A 17,638-nucleotide genomic window follows, 5' to 3' on the forward strand; every position below is an offset into this window, starting at 1 on the left:
TAAATTCATCATCTAAGTCCTCTCGGAGTTGATGGTTCTCTACTGGGCTTTGAGCCACGTGGCAAACAGCCATGTGGTCTATGTCTAATGGCTTACACAAATCATGCTTATGTACACGGTATATTGCTTGGCCACCTATAGTTTGTAAAATGTATAGAGGTCTTTAAACATTATTTGTGACTGGTTGGGCAGTGATAGTGGTTATAACAGCTTGACTCTTTATTAATGAATAAAGAGTCTGCTGACTCTTTATTAATGAATAAAGAGTCTGCTGAAGGGAACACACAAGGGAAGTCTTGGGTAAGCACTAAGGTCTAGCTCCTGCCCTGAGGGCAGGAGCTAGACCTTATCACACCAACTACTGGACATGAACTGAGGGGTCAAACAAGGTCAGATAAACTAACTAAGTCCTCGCTTAGTTGATGGTTCTCTACTGGACTTTGAGCGATGTGGCAAACAGCCATGTGGTCTATGTCTAATGGCTTACACAAATCGTGCTTATGTACACAGTTTACACACACACATACATAAATATATATTATTTTATTTCAACAGCCCATTGGCATGACTCCACTGCATTTGGCATCACAAAATGGCCATTATGAAACCTGTGATCGCCTGTTGGCTGCAGGCATGAACAAAGATGCCCGTAACAAGGTGAGGAAGAGCAGATATTGCACTATAAGAACAACTGAAGTTATAGCATCCATATAAAATCTTGGCTAAATGTGAATATTGTGTATTAACTGTTTTTGCTTTCCTTCATTTGTTTTTGTTTTCTACGATCATTCAGTTTGGTAAATAGTTAAGAATAATCTGATAATCATATAGTGTATATAATGATATTTTATTTTTTCTATTTACTTTTTTAGGTAGACAAGACCCCCCTCCATCTTGCTGCCATGGAAGGCCACAAGGACATTGTATCTTTGCTAGTCAAATCAGGAGCCAATATTAATGCCTGTGATATGGTAAGATTACTTTGTTGTTGTTTTTCTGTGGTAAAAAGCTGCATTTTTGCTCCCACTTCACAAGTTTTTGTGAAATATCTCTTATCAGTCATGCAAGTTACTTGCTTTCTGAAAACATTAATTAATGGAGAGCCAGGAAAAGGTATTCTCATTCACATGATTCCCATGTTACAAAGGTTGCAGAGTTAGAGAATTCATATTTATTTACATTTTTAGCTCTATTTTATATTCAAAAGGTGTGTTTACTTGACCTTAAATAGATGAGCCTAGAGTATATATTTAGAAACTGAGAGATGATTGCCAGTTCCTATATTATTTTGCTGAAATTTTTCATTGGTTTTGTTTAACCCAGTGCTGCAGTGGATGGTATGTACATATATGCATTGCCCACTGTAAGTTTATAAATTGTATTAACACAGAAATGGCTCCACATGTGTTAAGTCATCACCAAGGAGTAAATCACTGGTCCTGCCTATCTGGCCTGTTTACTGTTTTCCATGATTTTGGGATTTTTAGCAGTATAATACTAGTCTTAATGTCAATAATAATAATAATGATAATAATAATAATAATAATAATAATAATAATAATAATAATAATAATAACAACAACAATATTTATAGTTTTAGAAAAAAATCGACAAAACTCAAGGAAAGAGGAAATTGGGTGAGATCACATAAACTACTAATTACCTCCTTGATGGCTGAGCACTTGTGGAGCCATCTGTGTAGAGACATTTCACAAAACAAAACTACTGTAAGCATTACAAGTTCCTGGCAACAATTTTCTCCAAAATCTTAGAAAATATTAAGAGTAAAGATATAGGCCAACATCATCAATGTCACCAGCTTTATGCAGGGGAATGACTTGAGGGATTTTTCATGTCAGGAAATGCATTAGTAGCAATCGAGGTGTTGATGATAATCATTATGTAGAACAATTATCAGCATTGAATCTCTTATGAAGCGAGAAAGAGAGAAAGAGGGAGGAGGGAGGGAGGGAGGGAGGGAGGGAGGGAGGGAGGGAGGGAGGGAGGGAGGGAGGGAGGGAGGGAGGGAGGGAGGGAGGGAGGGAGGGAGGGAGGGAGGAGGTAAGAGAGAGAGAGAGAGAGAGAGAGAGAGAGAGAGAGAGAGAGAGAGAGAGAGAGAGAGAGAGAGAGAGAGAGAGAGAGAGAGAGAGAGAGAGAGGAGGAAAAAGAGAGAGAGAGAGAGAGGAGGAAAAAGAGAGAGAGAGAGAGAGGAGGAAAAAAAGAGAGAGAGAGAGAGAGGAGGAAAAAGAGAGAGAGAGAGAGAGAGAGGAGGAAAAAGAGAGAGAGAGAGAGAGGAGGAAAAAGAGAGAGAGAGAGAGAGAGAGAGAAGGAAAAAGAGAGAGAGAGAAAGAGAGAAAGAGAGTATGAGAGAGAGAGAGAGAGTATGAGAGAGAGAGAGAGAGTATGAGAGAGAGAGAGAGAGTATGAGAGAGAGAGAGAGAGTATGAGAGAGAGAGAGAGAGTATGAGAGAGAGAGAGAGAGAGAGTATGAGAGAGAGAGAGAGAGTATGAGAGAGAGAGAGAGAGTATGAGAGAGAGAGAGAGAGTATGAGAGAGAGAGAGTATGAGAGAGAGAGAGAGTATGAGAGAGAGAGAGTATGAGAGAGAGAGAGTATGAGAGAGAGAGAGTATGAGAGAGAGAGAGAGAGAGAGAGAGAGAGAGAGAGAGAGAGAGAGAGAGAGAGAGAGAGAGAGAGAGAGAGAGTGAGTATGAGAGAGAGAGAGAGTATGATAGAGAGAGGGAAAGCGAGAGAGAGAGAGAGAGAGAGAGAGAGAGAGAGAGAGAGAGAGAGAGAGAGAGAGAGAGAGAGAGAGAGAGAGAGAGAGAGAGAGAGAGAGAGAGTATGATAGAGAGAGAGAGTATGATAGAGAGAGGGAGAGAGAGAGAGAGAGAGAGAGAGAGAGAGAGAGAGAGAGAGAGAGAGAGAGAGAGAGAGAGAGAGAGAGAGGGAGAGAGAGTATGAGAGAGAGAGAGTATGAGAGAGAGTGTATGAGAGAGAGTGTATGAGAGAGAGAGAGTGTATGAGAGAGAGAGAGTGTATGAGAGAGAGAGAGAGAGAGAGAGAGAGAGAGAGAGAGAGAGAGAGAGAGAGAGAGAGAGAGAGAGAGAGTATGAGAGAGAGAGAGAGAGAGAATGAGAGAGAGAGAGAGAATGAGAGAGAGAGAGTATGAGAGAGTGAGAGAGTATGAGAGAGTGAGAGAGTATGAGAGAGTGAGAGAGTATGAGAGAGTGAGAGAGTATGAGAGAGTGAGAGAGTATGAGAGAGTGAGAGAGAGAGAGAGTATGAGAAGAGAGAGAGAGAGAGAGAGAGAGAGAGAGAGAGAGAGAGAGAGAGAGAGAGAGAGAGAGAGAGAGAGAGAGAGAGAGAGTATGAGAGGAGAAAGAGAGAGTATGAGAGAGAGAGAGAGATTATGAGAGAGAGGAGAGAGATTATGAGAGAGAGAGAGAGAGGAGAGAGTATGAGAGAGAGAGAGAGAGAGTATGAGAGAGGAGAGAGAGTATGAGAGAGGAGAGAGAGTATGAGAGAGAGAGAGAGTATGAGAGAGAGAGAGAGAGTATGAGAGAGAGAGAGAGAGTATGAGAGAGAGAGAGAGTATGAGAGAGAGAGAGAGAGTATGGAGAGAGAGAGAGAGAGTATGAGAGAGAGAGAGAGAGTATGAGAGAGAGAGAGAGAGAGTATGAGAGAGAGAGAGAGAGAGTATGAGAGAGAGAGAGAGAGAGTATGAGAGAGAGAGAGAGAGAGTATGAGAGAGAGAGAGAGAGAGAGAGAGAGAGAGAGAGAGAGAGAGAGAGAGAGAGAGAGAGAGAGAGAGAGAGAGAGAGAGAGAGAGAGAGAGAGAGAGTATGAGAGAGAGAGAGAGAGAGAGAGAGGAGAGGAGAGCTGAGGTAACAGTTCAGTAATTTGTACTTATTTTGGTATGTTGAGAGAGAATGTGTAAGAATTCCTGTTTTTTTTCTGTTAGTAGAAACATTTTTTTGTATTAGTATTATTATTAAAAAAAGAAAATTAACTCTTTTCTTTTTTTATACCTTTGAATAAAGAAAGTAGAATATTTGGTCATCCAACTTTATATTTATGATAAGCATTGACTTTTTTATATACAGATTAATGATTATTTCATTATTTTTAACAGTTGAAGATGACTGCTTTACATTGGGCCTGTGATAGAGGACACACCTCAATTGTTGGCTTACTACTCAAACATCATGCCAAAACTGATGTGGTAAACAAGTAAGTTTTTTCTTATCATGTCCAATAATTTTTAAAATCAGAGAAAACAAGTGGTGCATTGAATGATTTTGCTGTCAGCCCAGGTCTCTATTGGATTGGAACTTATAGCAGACATCAGAAACCAAAAGTTATTTGTGCCGTTTCAAGGTTCTTTTATTTTATGTAGTTATTAATTCATTTATTTATTTTTTTGGTGGTGGTCCTGTTGAAAAACTATTATGATTTTGTGCATTCAATATGCATTCAATTAGCACTAAGCATCTACATCATAAATCAAAACATTTGCATAATGGACTGATTGAAAATATCTACCAACTTAAAATAGGGAAATGGTTATCATTGAGCATCCTGTATCTTCAGTGACTCCAAGTGCTAGTTTTTTTATGTTACTCATACCCATTTCAGATAAAGTTCATCTTAATTAGAAGTCATGGAATATGTATTAAGACCAACTATGACTTTTTTTTTATATGGTTGTTATAGATTTAGCAGGACTTGGTAGGGTTTACAAGATAGGTATTCAGTGTTATATGTCAGGAGTAACATATTTTTCTCTTTGAATATAGATATGCTTAAAGTGTCTGAAAAAGCATTTCCAAGTTGAAAATAGGTGACTTAATTCATTTGTTATTTTCAGAAATTAGAAGAGGTGACAGCAATTTTGTGGTTCCATCATAAGGGATTGTTGATTTGATACTGATTTGTTTATTTTTTTGCTCTTTCAGATTTTCTAAGCCTCCTCTCCATATTGCAGTAGAAAGAGGACATCAGCAGATCATTCGGCTACTCCAGGTGAACATTTTTAACATTTCTTAGTAGTATAGAAATCACTCTATTTTCTTACCCCTCTTATCCTGGGACCCAATCACACTAGTGACATCTCATCATGTCATGGCAAGTCAGGCAAAAATCCTAAGTGGCAGGTATCCATGCCACATGCAGTTACTTTAAGTTGTGTGTACTAAACAGTGGTTCACTTGTTTGGCTCTGATTGCAGTCATTGAAGAGACATAGACCCTTAGATATATGCTTAAAGTCCCTTTTCAGTCTCATTTCTTTAAAAAATTGTGTATGCTGCAAGCAAGGGGATAGAGAGTTACATGGAGCAGCTTACTGCATATGAAGCCTTCTGTGTGGTTTGGTATGTTGCAGGGAAATGTCAGTAAGAACCTGTTATTCATAATACTCCCGACTATCTTTCACAACACAATATTCTGAAAGGTTTTGGGAAGTCTGATTTCAGAAATTACAATAACTGACATATCTTAATGACTCATCCCAACTCATATATATTCATGAAAAATGTTTTTCTCATATATTTCCATGTCCATATATAAGTGTATATGTAGGACTGTGCCACGTATACCTTCATGGCGATTTTAAATTTGTTATGTTACCAACCATTGGCGGTGAAATTTCGACATCTATCCAGCTTTTCCAAAAGAGTAAATTGGCATCATTCAATTAGATTAAGGCTAGATGAATAAAAATATCCAGGCAGGGGAGTTGTCAGAAGTCATGTTGGGAACCCTGAACTTTCCTCAACAACCATTGTAAATGATGCTTGACATTCTGAGTCAGGTTTGACACTATCTTTACTGAAACACACTGACTAGGAATATGGCCATAATTGATTAAGACACCTGGTTAATTGCACCTTAAAAATACGTTGCAGCAATAGATTATCAGCTATTAAACCCCTTGATGACGGGTGAAGAAAACTAAAAAAAAAAACTGCTTTGGCACACCGCCGTGCCATACAGCCGCACGCCACAGATCGACTGGTCTGTTTTGATGCCTCACAACGTGACCCATCGGGAAGGGGTTAAATATGGCAGTTGTTTTCCTGCCACTTGTGTGGTGTGAATGGGATGGAAAGAATGTACTGCTTGGGATCTCCAAGCATGAAGACCAGAGGGAACTCTCCCCCCATCTCTATACCTCCATCTGCCCCAAGAGATACAGATTTTCTGATATGTAAAATCAGTCATCGAACTTGAAATAACAAATTTGCATACAATAAAAGTTTAAGATTATGGGTGAGTTGCACAATTGCACAAGTGAGCTGAAAAAATTGTTGTGTTAAGCTGTTGAAATAGTTATATAATAAGCTTGAAGTTGACATTTATTTGTGAAACATTTCTATTGGATGCACCTATTGCAGTTGAAGTAAGCAAATGCTATAAGCATTTACAGTTAGATGGGGAAAAAATTAATTTCTCTTATATGAAATTGAAGTGCCCTTGACCACAGCTTTTTCTTTGCATTATCATCTTTATAATTTATCCCAGGAAACTGATAGATATGTGAATTTGGAATGTCATTGATCATAGCTTTCTCTTGGAATAATTTATTTATAATTTAGTCTCACTGTTTCTGCTACAGCAGTGTGATATAACCTAATTTAACTAGCTTTCCTGAACTGCATTGTTGTGCTTTTCTTGTATTTGCCATGTGCAAGTTAATGACGAATGTCATGGAGTAGATGCTAGATGTAGAAAGTCTCATCTTGAGTAGTAAAGCTACTCAACTCCAGTATTGGCCTTTTAATTTTCAGGAAGGTGTGAATTTCAAAGAAGAGGAGGAGGCAGTTGCAGTGGAATCCATTTCACTAAATGTCACAGATGACTTGAACTCCATTCCTGTTGTGTGCAAGACAGAGGAGGTTTGTACAGAGGAGTATGAAGAAGTGAGTGCTATAGCTAATTTTTGTTTTTGTTTTTGCAAATAGGTTGGTATTTTGTTAAAATTTTGTTCTATTGTGAAGTGTTTCCACAAGTCAAGTCTTTTTACTAGTGAATATTGAGAAATAAGTAAATTTAGAAGAAAATTGATGTCATGGTTGTGTATTTTATATGCCAATAATGTCCAAGTTCCATAATTTTAAATGATAATACGGAATGTGTCACTCTCAAAATATGTCAATTAGTGACTTCTTTTGTATTTGTGTATATGATTGACTCCAACTCCCAGTTTTCACGCAGCAGCTAGGTAGGTTAGAGAATGGGATAAGTAAACCACACTGAAACTTATTGGAAACTTACCATTTGCAAGAGGGTTAAAGATTTACCTGCATTTTGATACAACCCTTAGTGGGGATTACATTTGAAGCCCCTATTATACCATTTTTCTTTTTGTAGTGGACCTCATTACTTTCTAGTTTTTATTCCCTTTCCTTTCACCCAAGGAACCAGTGGAAGACCAAGTAGAGAAGGAGGAGGAAGAAAGGTTTAGCATGGAGGGTGATCTACCTCACTCTATCCTTGCAGATGACTCAGATGGTGAGCTGTCCTTTTATGTCATTGTACTGAAATGATCATGTGATAATGCCTAATTTTGTTTAGTTCTAATAATTTGTTCTGTCATAATTGCTTTTTCAGTTGTTTTACCACAGTGATGAATAAAGGTAATTGGTAAGCAATTGATTTAATTATATTTATTATGATTGTCGGAGGATCAAAGGTTTATGTGAATCTCTTATAACCCCTTGGATCTGGATGCTTCACTGCCCACATGTCGCCCAAAATATAGGCATCAAGCTTACTTGAGCATCCACTCATGAGTGTGTGGCTTGTAGCTGGCTGCACATGAACACTTATGTGCAGTGATACAAATCCATGCCTCCCTTTTGCAATGGTTAACATTTAGAAGAAATGAATGTGCTAGACATCAAATGTCAAAGAGCACTATGGTAAATTATTGTGGTGTAAAGGGTGAAAATGAGTTAACAATTAGGATAAGATGTTAGATGTAGAACACTGTCGTATAGAATTGTAGTGGAAAGAGAATAGAAGGAGAGCAAATGGAATAGGGTGGGGAATTGTAAAAGGAGAAAGGTTAAAAGGTAAAGGGTGATCAGATCAAATGGAAGGGATGTATAAGGAAAACTGCAAAAGAGAAATTAAGAAACAATCAAAGAGTAATATGGTTAGAAATGGTAGTTGAAGAATCCAGTGGAGATAAGGTAACAGGGGAAGGTGAAGTCTCAGCAAGAATATCCCCTTGGTAATGGGATAAGGTAACAGGGGAAGGTGAAGTCTCAGCAAGAATATCCCCTTGGTAACGGGTGAAGAAAACTAAAAAAAAACTCTACGCTCTGGCGATCAATGGCAACGCGCCAACTTTGAGCGTGGGAGTTCGGTACATCAAGCCGAATCACCGCCTTGGAGCGCTTTGGTGTGCCGCCGCGGCGTACAGCCGCATGCCACATTTTGAGTGGTTTGTTATGACGTCTAGAGATGTGACCCGTCGTGAAGGGGATATAAAGGGAAGTAAGAGGGAATGGTGATGCACATGGAGAAGATGGTTTGTTTTTTGGGAGAGTGGGAGGAAGAGGGGTAGTGGGAATCTGAGGAGGAGGATGGATATTGGCAAAATACTTTGAATGTAGAGCAAAACATGAAAAGAGGATGGATAGGTGAGTGGAGCATTCTCTTGGTTCTTGTTTAGGAAGTTTTGAAGGTCTTCAAGAGTTTCTGGAGGGGAGTTGGCTGGAAGGTCTGAGAAACATAGGTTTTCTTATGTGGAGGAGAAGAGGGAATAGATATCTGAAGAGCAGAAGGAGAGGTGGGCATAGGAGAGAGTATGGTAGAAGATGGGGTATAATGTTTAAATTGTCTAGTGTGACAGATAGAGTGACAAGGAGGAGGAAGTGGTAGAGATTGGAGTATCTGGATTTAGACTGGGGGAGAGAGGGAATACAGATAGGATGGTTTGGTGTAGAAGGAAGAGATACTGGAGGATATGCCGAGACTTCTTGAGTAGGTGGGGGGAGAGTGGAGCAAAGTTTTGAAGTAGGTCTGGCCTCATATAGAATAAGCCTTAGTTTGAATCTGAGAACTGCTACCTCAGATTCAAGCTTGTAGGCAGGGCAAATCCTCTAAAATACATTATGGGAGCCACCACAGTTGGCACACATGCATGACTGAGCAGAGCATTTTGAACACTTATGACCAGGTTGACAATGAGGGCAGCAGGCTGTAGAGTGACAGTGGTTGGCTGGGTGGCCAAAATGCCACTTCTGACATTGACAGAGAAGGGGTCAATATGGTAGGACAGGACACTCCAGCAATATAAACTTCATGGGGGAGGTCATGTCTACAGAAGCTAATCTTGGCAATATTGGTGTAGGACTTAAACTGGCCCCTGGGAGGAATAGTGTAGCACTGGACTGCTACACTAGTCGACAAGGCATGCAAGCAAGTTGCTTTCAGTCTGACCAGTTCTTGTTGTAGACAGGACAATTAGTTGGGGAAATGGAAACAGTTCCAGTACAAGTATTAACCCATTCGCCCTGGATGTACATTCTGTCCCGGGTAGTTTTTAGTGAATGTTGTTACATACAGATAGCTACACATGTGCTCAGCCGGCAAGGAGTCTATAGTAGCCCTAGTGACTGATCCTGATTTCCCCATTACTTGAAGTGGCAGGAAAATGTGTTTTTCTTTTAAATACAGTTGACATCAATATTGTTATTATTGTTATTGATGTTATGGTTATTAAATTGTTATTAAAATCTCGATAACATTTAAGACAATGAAATAATGCAGAAGACCCTTTCCAAAAGTCAAGGAAAAGGGTAAACAGGTGAGATACATAGGACTAATAACCAACTCCTTGGTGACTAAGCACTTGTAGAGCCATCTATATGTAATTACAATAAATAAACTCGTATTACATTGGAAGGGGAATCACAAAGAATCGATTCCACTTGGCTTGGCCAAAAAGGGTACTCAAAAGGTTTGCAGAGGTAGAAGCAGTAGGATGCGGGCAGGAGGAAGATGGGGTGGTATGGAGAGACATAGTAGTGTTGGGAGGACAATGAGGATGACAAGTAATAACAAGGGGGGTGTGGGTAGGCAATGAAGATGACTATGCAGTAGATGGTGGAGGATGTTGGGAGATGGGGTATATTCTGAAGGTTGAGTAATGAATTGGATGGATGATTCAGAATGGATAGAGCTGACACCAAACAGGAGGGGGTATTAGTATCAGTGGTCAGAGCCTTGGTCACAGGAGAGGCAGGGGTTGGGAAACCAATTAATTCAAATTTAGAGAGGTTAACTGATGAAGGGGGCAACCTTTAACCTGATTTGCCATGATGAGCCTGAAATAAATGGAGAGAAGAAACGGTCTAATGAGGGGTATGGGCTACATGATTAACCTAGAGAATACTGTGCCAATGACTCCAGGAGGCCTTTCATGATTGACACATAGCCAGCCTTTCATCCTTACAGCATGGCTCTCACACCTCAGGACATGGAGAGAAATTGATGAAGAGAAGGAAAAGGAAATGGGGAGAAGGGGGAGAAGAAAAGACCATGTAAAATTAGTTGACATGAGGGCTGAGGTCCACATGGGCTCCATTCTCTCTCTTCTAAGCCCCCCTCTCTTTTTCTGCATAAGCTTTTGAGCTTTCTTGCCATTTACTGCTGTCTTTATTTGTCATTTTATTTGCTTCATCCAGATGGTAATAGACTGTTTTCCTTGCACAGACTCCATATCATCTCTAGCTAATTCATAACTCATAACTTATATTCAGTTTTCTGTAATACGACCTCCGCTACCGGTCGCAGCAGGCGATACTGAACATGCAAATAGCATCCTCCCAGGAGCCAGTGCATTTCCAGTCATGGCTCAAGAGCTTAGTACACTTGTGGCCTTAAGCCAAAATTTTCTTGATGGCAAGTTTGTCACTATATCCCTCAACCAAAGTTTCCCATGATGGCATGTTCAAGTCACCCGTCCCTCAAGTCAGGTATTTTCATGATTTGATGGTCATCTGAATCATCATTTGGATCATAGGGGTTAAAGAAGATGTAGAAAAATTTTAAGTTCTTTCATAGGTGAATCCTGTATGGTTAATGTTACCCTAATGTAATGTACCTTATTATACAAGGTGCAATAAGTCAAGCAAGAACAGAGGGTAGAAACAAATGCGAGATGAACAAGTCCTTTTTGTGATGAACAAGTCCTTTTGTAAATTTCAGATCAAAACACTTCAGTCCTGGCAACGCTGGCAGAATTAGCAGAGGCCACATCAAAAGGATCTGAGGGCTCTGAGGGTAAGACTTACACACGATTTTTTAGATAAATAGATTCAACCAAGGGTTGGAAGCAAAACAAATTTGAATGGTAGCAAGGTGTTAATGATTTTAACCCTATGTCACTGGGAAAATGTAGTGTTCACTGTATTGTTTTGTGAAATGTCTACACATAGATGGATATACAAGTGCTTAGCCACAAAAGAGTCTATTAGTAGACATGACCCCTCCTGATTTCACTTTTCCTTTTATTACTCTTTTTTTTATCCCCCCTCCCCCCAGATGCTATCAGTATCAATGCTGTTATTATTATACACATAATTATTATAATGTTATTAACATTCTTAACAGTAGTATAAAATGGTGAGATAAGTAGTACTCATAACTGGCTCATTGGTGATTTACTACTTGTGGAGCCATCTATGTGTAAAGACAATAACTTGAACTCACAGTGTAATGACATGTATATACATTCCATCCCCAACAGCATCAGGTTAAAATTGTTCTTAGAAAAAATAATGATGCCAGGCTATCTGTAGGCCTGGGTGAACTTCATTTCAGGAAACTTTTGTCTTTGGACACTGTGTCAAATGCCTCCACAGAGCATGTGTATGTGTCTGTTAGAGTGTGTATATAAACATACATACCAGCTTGGTGGATCTTCACCTGCATCAGAGTTGAACTGAGAGGCATTCCTGTTGTATTTTTCCACAGCAGCGGTCTCCTTATAGCCACTGCATAAAATTCTGATTGTCAGTGTACAGTACTTGCTGAATACAGGGGGGCAAGATGGTGAGTAGCTGATTATTGTGGTCAAGCAGTATGGGTAGTGGATCAGCAGTGGGCTAGCATGGTTCATGTTTTCATTGAAGGCAGCAAAATAAGTGGCAAAAAGGCAATGAGAAAGTAGAGGAGTAGCCATGCTCAGAATAAGGAAGAGGGCTGAAGTATTTCAGAGCTGCAGTTCATTCCTTTATACATACTTTTTCCTCATTAATTCAGTGAAGAGATACGGAGATGCTGAATTTAGTTATATATATTGCAGTTCACTTTTACTACATAAAACTTGTCAGTTTCTCCAAAAATATATCTTAGATGGTTTGCCTAATTATAAACATAATTGTTATCACTGTAACCTTTAAGCTACCTTGCTAATATAATGAAGTAGTACATCTATACAAAGTCAGGATAGAGACAGCAGTTATATGTGCCCCCTCCCCAGATTCATAATCCATGTATACATGCAACCTGGCATCAGTAGGTTAACATACTTATGTCATATTATTTATACATTAACATACATCTGGTGTTTTTGTGTTCAGGTGCCTATTAATACTTAAGTAATGTGAAATATTGAAATATGATTAGTGTTCAGGTACAGAGAATATGTTAAGAAGTTTCGAAGATTTCTTTGAAAATATAGTGAACAACTTGCTCTTCTTGTGTGTGTGTGTGGGGGGGGGGGATAATTAAGTAAAAAAGATAATTTGACTTTCCTGAGGGATGTGTGATTATGTGAAACAAAAATTTGCAGAAGTGGCAAGTGCAGCTGCTTTAGAACTACTGAAAGCCCAAGCTGCTCTGCTTCCAGTAGACGACTCCTCAACCCTTGTGACGTCAGCAGTAGCACATGGTCAGACACTACACCTTACAGAGGCTGGAAGACAGGCTTTAAAATTGATTAAACAGGTTGGTTGAGTTTTGTTATTATGTTTCCTTCAATGTTTATGAGTTGTCTGTAGTTGTTTACCCCACTGTAACCAAGAAAAATCGAGAAAATAGTTATAAATGGATTCCAGTTATCAGAGATTAGTTACATTATGAATTTTATATTCCAGATTTACAATTTACAAGTTTTAGATAGAGAGACAGGAGTTTGTGTGTGATTGAAGCATAAAATAAATAAATAAATAAAATAACTGACAAATCTTCCAACACTGAGAGAAAGTTTGTTTATTGAATGACTACCATTTCACCTTCTTTGCAGGAAATGCCTCTACTTCCAACAGCCACATTAAAGCAGGATCACCTTAATGCAGATCATAATAAATGTGCTAAATCCAGTACAAGTTCAAACTCCAGCTCACATAGAAATCGAAACAAGCATACTGAGTCTTCATATTCATCGTCTACCTTGACAGCACCATGTCTGCCAGCTCTACTCTCAACTTCAGGTGTAGAAAGCATAGTGGAAGAGATTGCAGATGAGAGTCAAGAAGTCACTCAGGTCATAACACTAAGTCCAGAGCAGTATGCTGCTTTGACAGGTTTGTATTACTCTGTTGAGGCTAGCTGCCTTACAACCCACACATGATATAAAATCCAGGCATTAGGCTTACTTAAGCGGAGACTCTCCTGAATGTGTGGCTTGTAGGCCCAGCCCACTTGAACATGAGTGCACGGTATCAAGACTCCTTGCCTCCCCTTTGCAATATTATTATCGCGGTCATTCGATACATTGCATCAAGATGGTAATAGACTTTTCCCGTCAACAAACTGTGTATCATCTCTGTAGCTTATAACTCTATGCAATGACAATTACAGTAAGCAACTTTTTGTTGAGTAATTGTTTTAAATTTTTCTGTAATGACTCCCTGTTCCGCCAGTCACAGCAGGCAGGAAAAGGATCTTGAACATGGAAATAATGTCCATTCTAGAGGCGGCACTCTTCCAGTCATGGCTCATGGCTGGTACATTACACCATCATTTACCAGTTTAAATAATACAAGAGCCCCTTCCTACATGCTTACTGAGTCTAATCATACACCAAGAGTTTGTTGATTCATGGCAAATCATTCCCATCACCCTGGCCCTCAGCCAAATTTTTGTGACAGCATATTCCTGGATTACTTTTTTTTTCCAAATATATTAAATGTGATATGTGAAATTAGTCATTACGAAAATGTGCTGTAAGCTGTTTGTTTCATAAAAAAATGGAAAATATAGTAGATTAAGATAACTAACCTTATATTAACCCCTTCCCAACAGATCACGTCTTTGGATGTCATAACAAACCGCTCGAAATGTGGCGTGCAGCTGTACGCCGCGGCGGCGCGCCAAAGCACTCTGAGGTGGTGATTCGGCTTGATGTACCGAACTCCCGCGCTCAAAGTCAGCGCGTTGCCATGGATCGCCAGAGTGTAGAGTTTTTTTTTAGTTTTCTATAACCTTCACCAAGGGGTTAACTGAACTTACGTCAGTCAGACACATTAAACAAAATATTTGCTTTCTAAGCAACTGTATTGAAAATCAAACTGATTCCTTGGCACTTCCTTGCTAATGATGTTTTCAGCCTGTTAACCCCTTGATGACAGGTGAAGAATTTTTTTTTTAAATCTACACTCTGGAGATCAATAATGGCAATGCGCCGACTTTGACCACACGAGTTCGGTACATCAAGGATAATCACTGGTTTGTTGCGCTTTGGTGCACCACTGCAGCGTACAGCTGCACGCCACAGATCGCCTCAGGGCGTGCCCCGTCAGGAAGGGTTTAAAAATATTTAAAAAGATAGATCTCTTGCTTTGTTCTATTAAGTCATTCAAAATATTCTAATATTAGGAATGAGATGTGGGGGGTAATTTTTACTTTTTATTTAAATCCTGTTTTAACATTTCAGGTGAGACAAATGGGCCCATCATACTGCAAGTGTTGTCCAGTGGAGAGGATCAATTGAATGAATTGGACACAGGCCAGATTCCACCAGCACCAAAACGACAGAAGGTGATGCAGCTTGTCACAAAAACAGGGCAAGGGTTAGCATCTCAAAATCAGGCTGTGGCAAAAGTCTCAGGTCAGGTAAGGTAATGGGATATGATCATCTTAGCAACTGTAATCTGATACTGTAGTATGGTTTTTGGAATACTGATCTTAATTATTTGGTATAATGTCAGTTAACTTAAATGGAAAGGATGAAAGAAAGCCCTGAATCTCTTGATTGTATTTAATAACTGTTTCAGGTACTGAGTGTGGATGTGTCAAGAGGAAATAATTTGTAGTACAGCGCATCACTGTACCATTTACACTGGAATAAACATAAGTTTGACAGAACACTTTATTGCTATATGTATATGATATTTGTACATTTCAACAGAAAATGTAGAAGTAGGTATTTCAAAAGAAATTATTGTTATTTGGTAATGATGTTAATATTTATACAAATCCATGTTAATAAACTGAGTTTAACTCAGACTGTGCATTTTATCTCCTTATCTTGTATTACATTGCAACTAGTGAGCAGAGTACAGTTTTTAGGGTATAGTCTGTTCACTTAAGTCTGGGTTGACAGAAGCTTGACTGTAGTTAGTAGATGCAAGCCAATGAGTATCAGGTGTGGAGCAAGTTCATTTCAGTCACTACACAGGAATGACAGACCATTGCAGGATCATTGGTTGGTGCTTGCCCTTGAAGCATATGACTTGGCACCTCAGTCAGTAGCGACAATAGATGACATTAAAATGTATAATGAAATTGTTAGAAATGATGAATGGTTAATGGTTAGAAGAAATGAATATGATAGACATCAAAGGTAAAAAAGCACTATGGTAAAGTATTGTGGTGCAAAGGATACAAATTAGTTAATGTGTTAGATGTCACAGATTGTACAGTGCTATAAGGACAGAATGGTAGTAAAGAGAGTATAGAGGGGGAAACAAATGAACTACAGCGGGGATTTGTAAAAGGGAAGGGGTGAAGAGTATAGGGCGATTAAATCAAATGGACATTATGTGTCTGAGGAAGTGAGAGTTACACTGTATGAGGGAAATCACAAGAGTTTGTATGAAACAATTAACTGATAATACAGGTAGAAATGGTAGTAGAAGTAAGAGAAGAATCTAGAGAATGAGATAAGGGAACAGGGGAAGGTGATGAAGTATCAAGAAGAATGTCAGGAGGTGAGGGGTCTAGAGGAGGACATTGTTGTGACTTAACCCATGCTGCCAAGATGTGCTGTGCTCTTTTCTTTCTTTCTGTCTTTTTTAATGTCTCTGCACATAGATGGCTCTGCTAGTGCTTAGCCTCAAAGGAGTCAATTAGTAGACCTTGTGACCTTAGCTGATTTCACCTTCCCTTGAATTGGTGGGAAAAACATATTCTTTAATAATGCTATAATTATCAATGGTATTATTTTTATTATAGATATTCTAATTACCATAAAGTTATAAACATTAGTAACAGCAAAATAAGATAACTTAAAAATTTTCGTAAATCAAGGAAAAGGGTAAACAAGTGAGACAGGCAGTACTCGTAATTGGCTTATTGGTGACTTAGCCATCTATGTGTAAAAATAATTAATAAAGTAAACTCAGAGTGGGCATGGCATGTACATATTTTTTCCCTGAATTACCTAAAAATATTCTTCTGTTTGATCAACTCTATGCAATAGCCAAGTGATGGCTCGATTTTTTAATTTCCAATAACAATAACAATAATGAAAAGAATAATAACAAATATAAAAATTATAATGATAACATTAATAAATAATAGGAATGATAAAAGTGATAATAATAATACAGTACTACTAATAATAGCAAAAAAAATAATAGCAATAGCAATAATAATAGTAATAGTAATAGTAATAATAATAATAATAATAATAATAATAATAATAATAATAATAATAATAATAATAATAATAATAATAATAATAATAACAACAGCAATATCAATATTGCTACTTTTATTATTGTTATTTTTGTTATTATTGTTATTTTTGTTATTGTTTTTATTATTATTATTGTTATTATTATTATTATTAATTATTATTGGTATAATTATTATTATCATTATTGGTATAATTATTATTATTATTATTGGTATAATTATTATTATTATTATTGGTATAATTATTATTATTATTATTGGTATAATTATTATTATTATTATAGGTATAATTATTATTATTATTGGTATAATTATTATTATTATTATTATCATTATTATTTTATCATTATTGCTATTACCATTATTATTATTACTAGTATTGTTTTTATTACTGGTATTATTATTGTTACCATAATTTTTCATGGCTATTATTTGTTTTTTTTCAATCATAATAATAATAATAATAATAATAATAATAATAATAATAATAATAATAGTATATTAAAATAATAATAATAATAATAATAATAATAATAATAAATTAAAATAATAATAATAATAATAATAATAATAATAATATTAACAACAACAATAATAATAATAGCAATTGGGTGATGTGACCATTACGTCATGAAAACATCTGGCTCAAGGGGCATTGTTAGCATTTCAGCCAAGACTAGGGTGATGGGAAAGACTCAACATGAGTGCACAAACCTCTTGGGAAGTTTATGAGGCTCATTTGGTGATTTTGCATTATTT

The 17,638-nt window shown here is 37.7% G+C and overlaps 1 protein-coding gene across 2 annotated transcripts in view; it reads left to right on the plus strand.

Moving 5' to 3' along the window:
* LOC125043131 (GA-binding protein subunit beta-1-like) overlaps nt 1-15,466 on the plus strand; it is a 24,387-nt gene extending 8,921 nt beyond the window's left edge. The window contains exons 4-14 of one of the 2 annotated variants that reach the window (XM_047639085.1): nt 556-657; nt 873-971; nt 4,135-4,232; nt 4,958-5,024; nt 6,790-6,921; nt 7,420-7,513; nt 11,222-11,296; nt 12,810-12,964; nt 13,263-13,542; nt 14,895-15,078; nt 15,235-15,466. In XM_047639085.1, coding sequence (XP_047495041.1) covers nt 556-657; nt 873-971; nt 4,135-4,232; nt 4,958-5,024; nt 6,790-6,921; nt 7,420-7,513; nt 11,222-11,296; nt 12,810-12,964; nt 13,263-13,542; nt 14,895-15,078; nt 15,235-15,241 — 1,293 coding nt within the window. In that variant the 3' untranslated portion in view covers nt 15,242-15,466. The remainder of the gene's footprint in view (nt 1-555; nt 658-872; nt 972-4,134; nt 4,233-4,957; nt 5,025-6,789; nt 6,922-7,419; nt 7,514-11,221; nt 11,297-12,809; nt 12,965-13,262; nt 13,543-14,894; nt 15,079-15,234) is intronic. The other variant, XM_047639084.1, reaches the window with a different exon arrangement.
* Nucleotides 15,467-17,638: the final 2,172 nt, after the last annotated feature.

Source organism: Penaeus chinensis, chromosome 33, assembly GCF_019202785.1.
Source record: "Penaeus chinensis breed Huanghai No. 1 chromosome 33, ASM1920278v2, whole genome shotgun sequence".
NCBI lineage: Eukaryota > Metazoa > Arthropoda > Malacostraca > Decapoda > Penaeidae > Penaeus > Penaeus chinensis.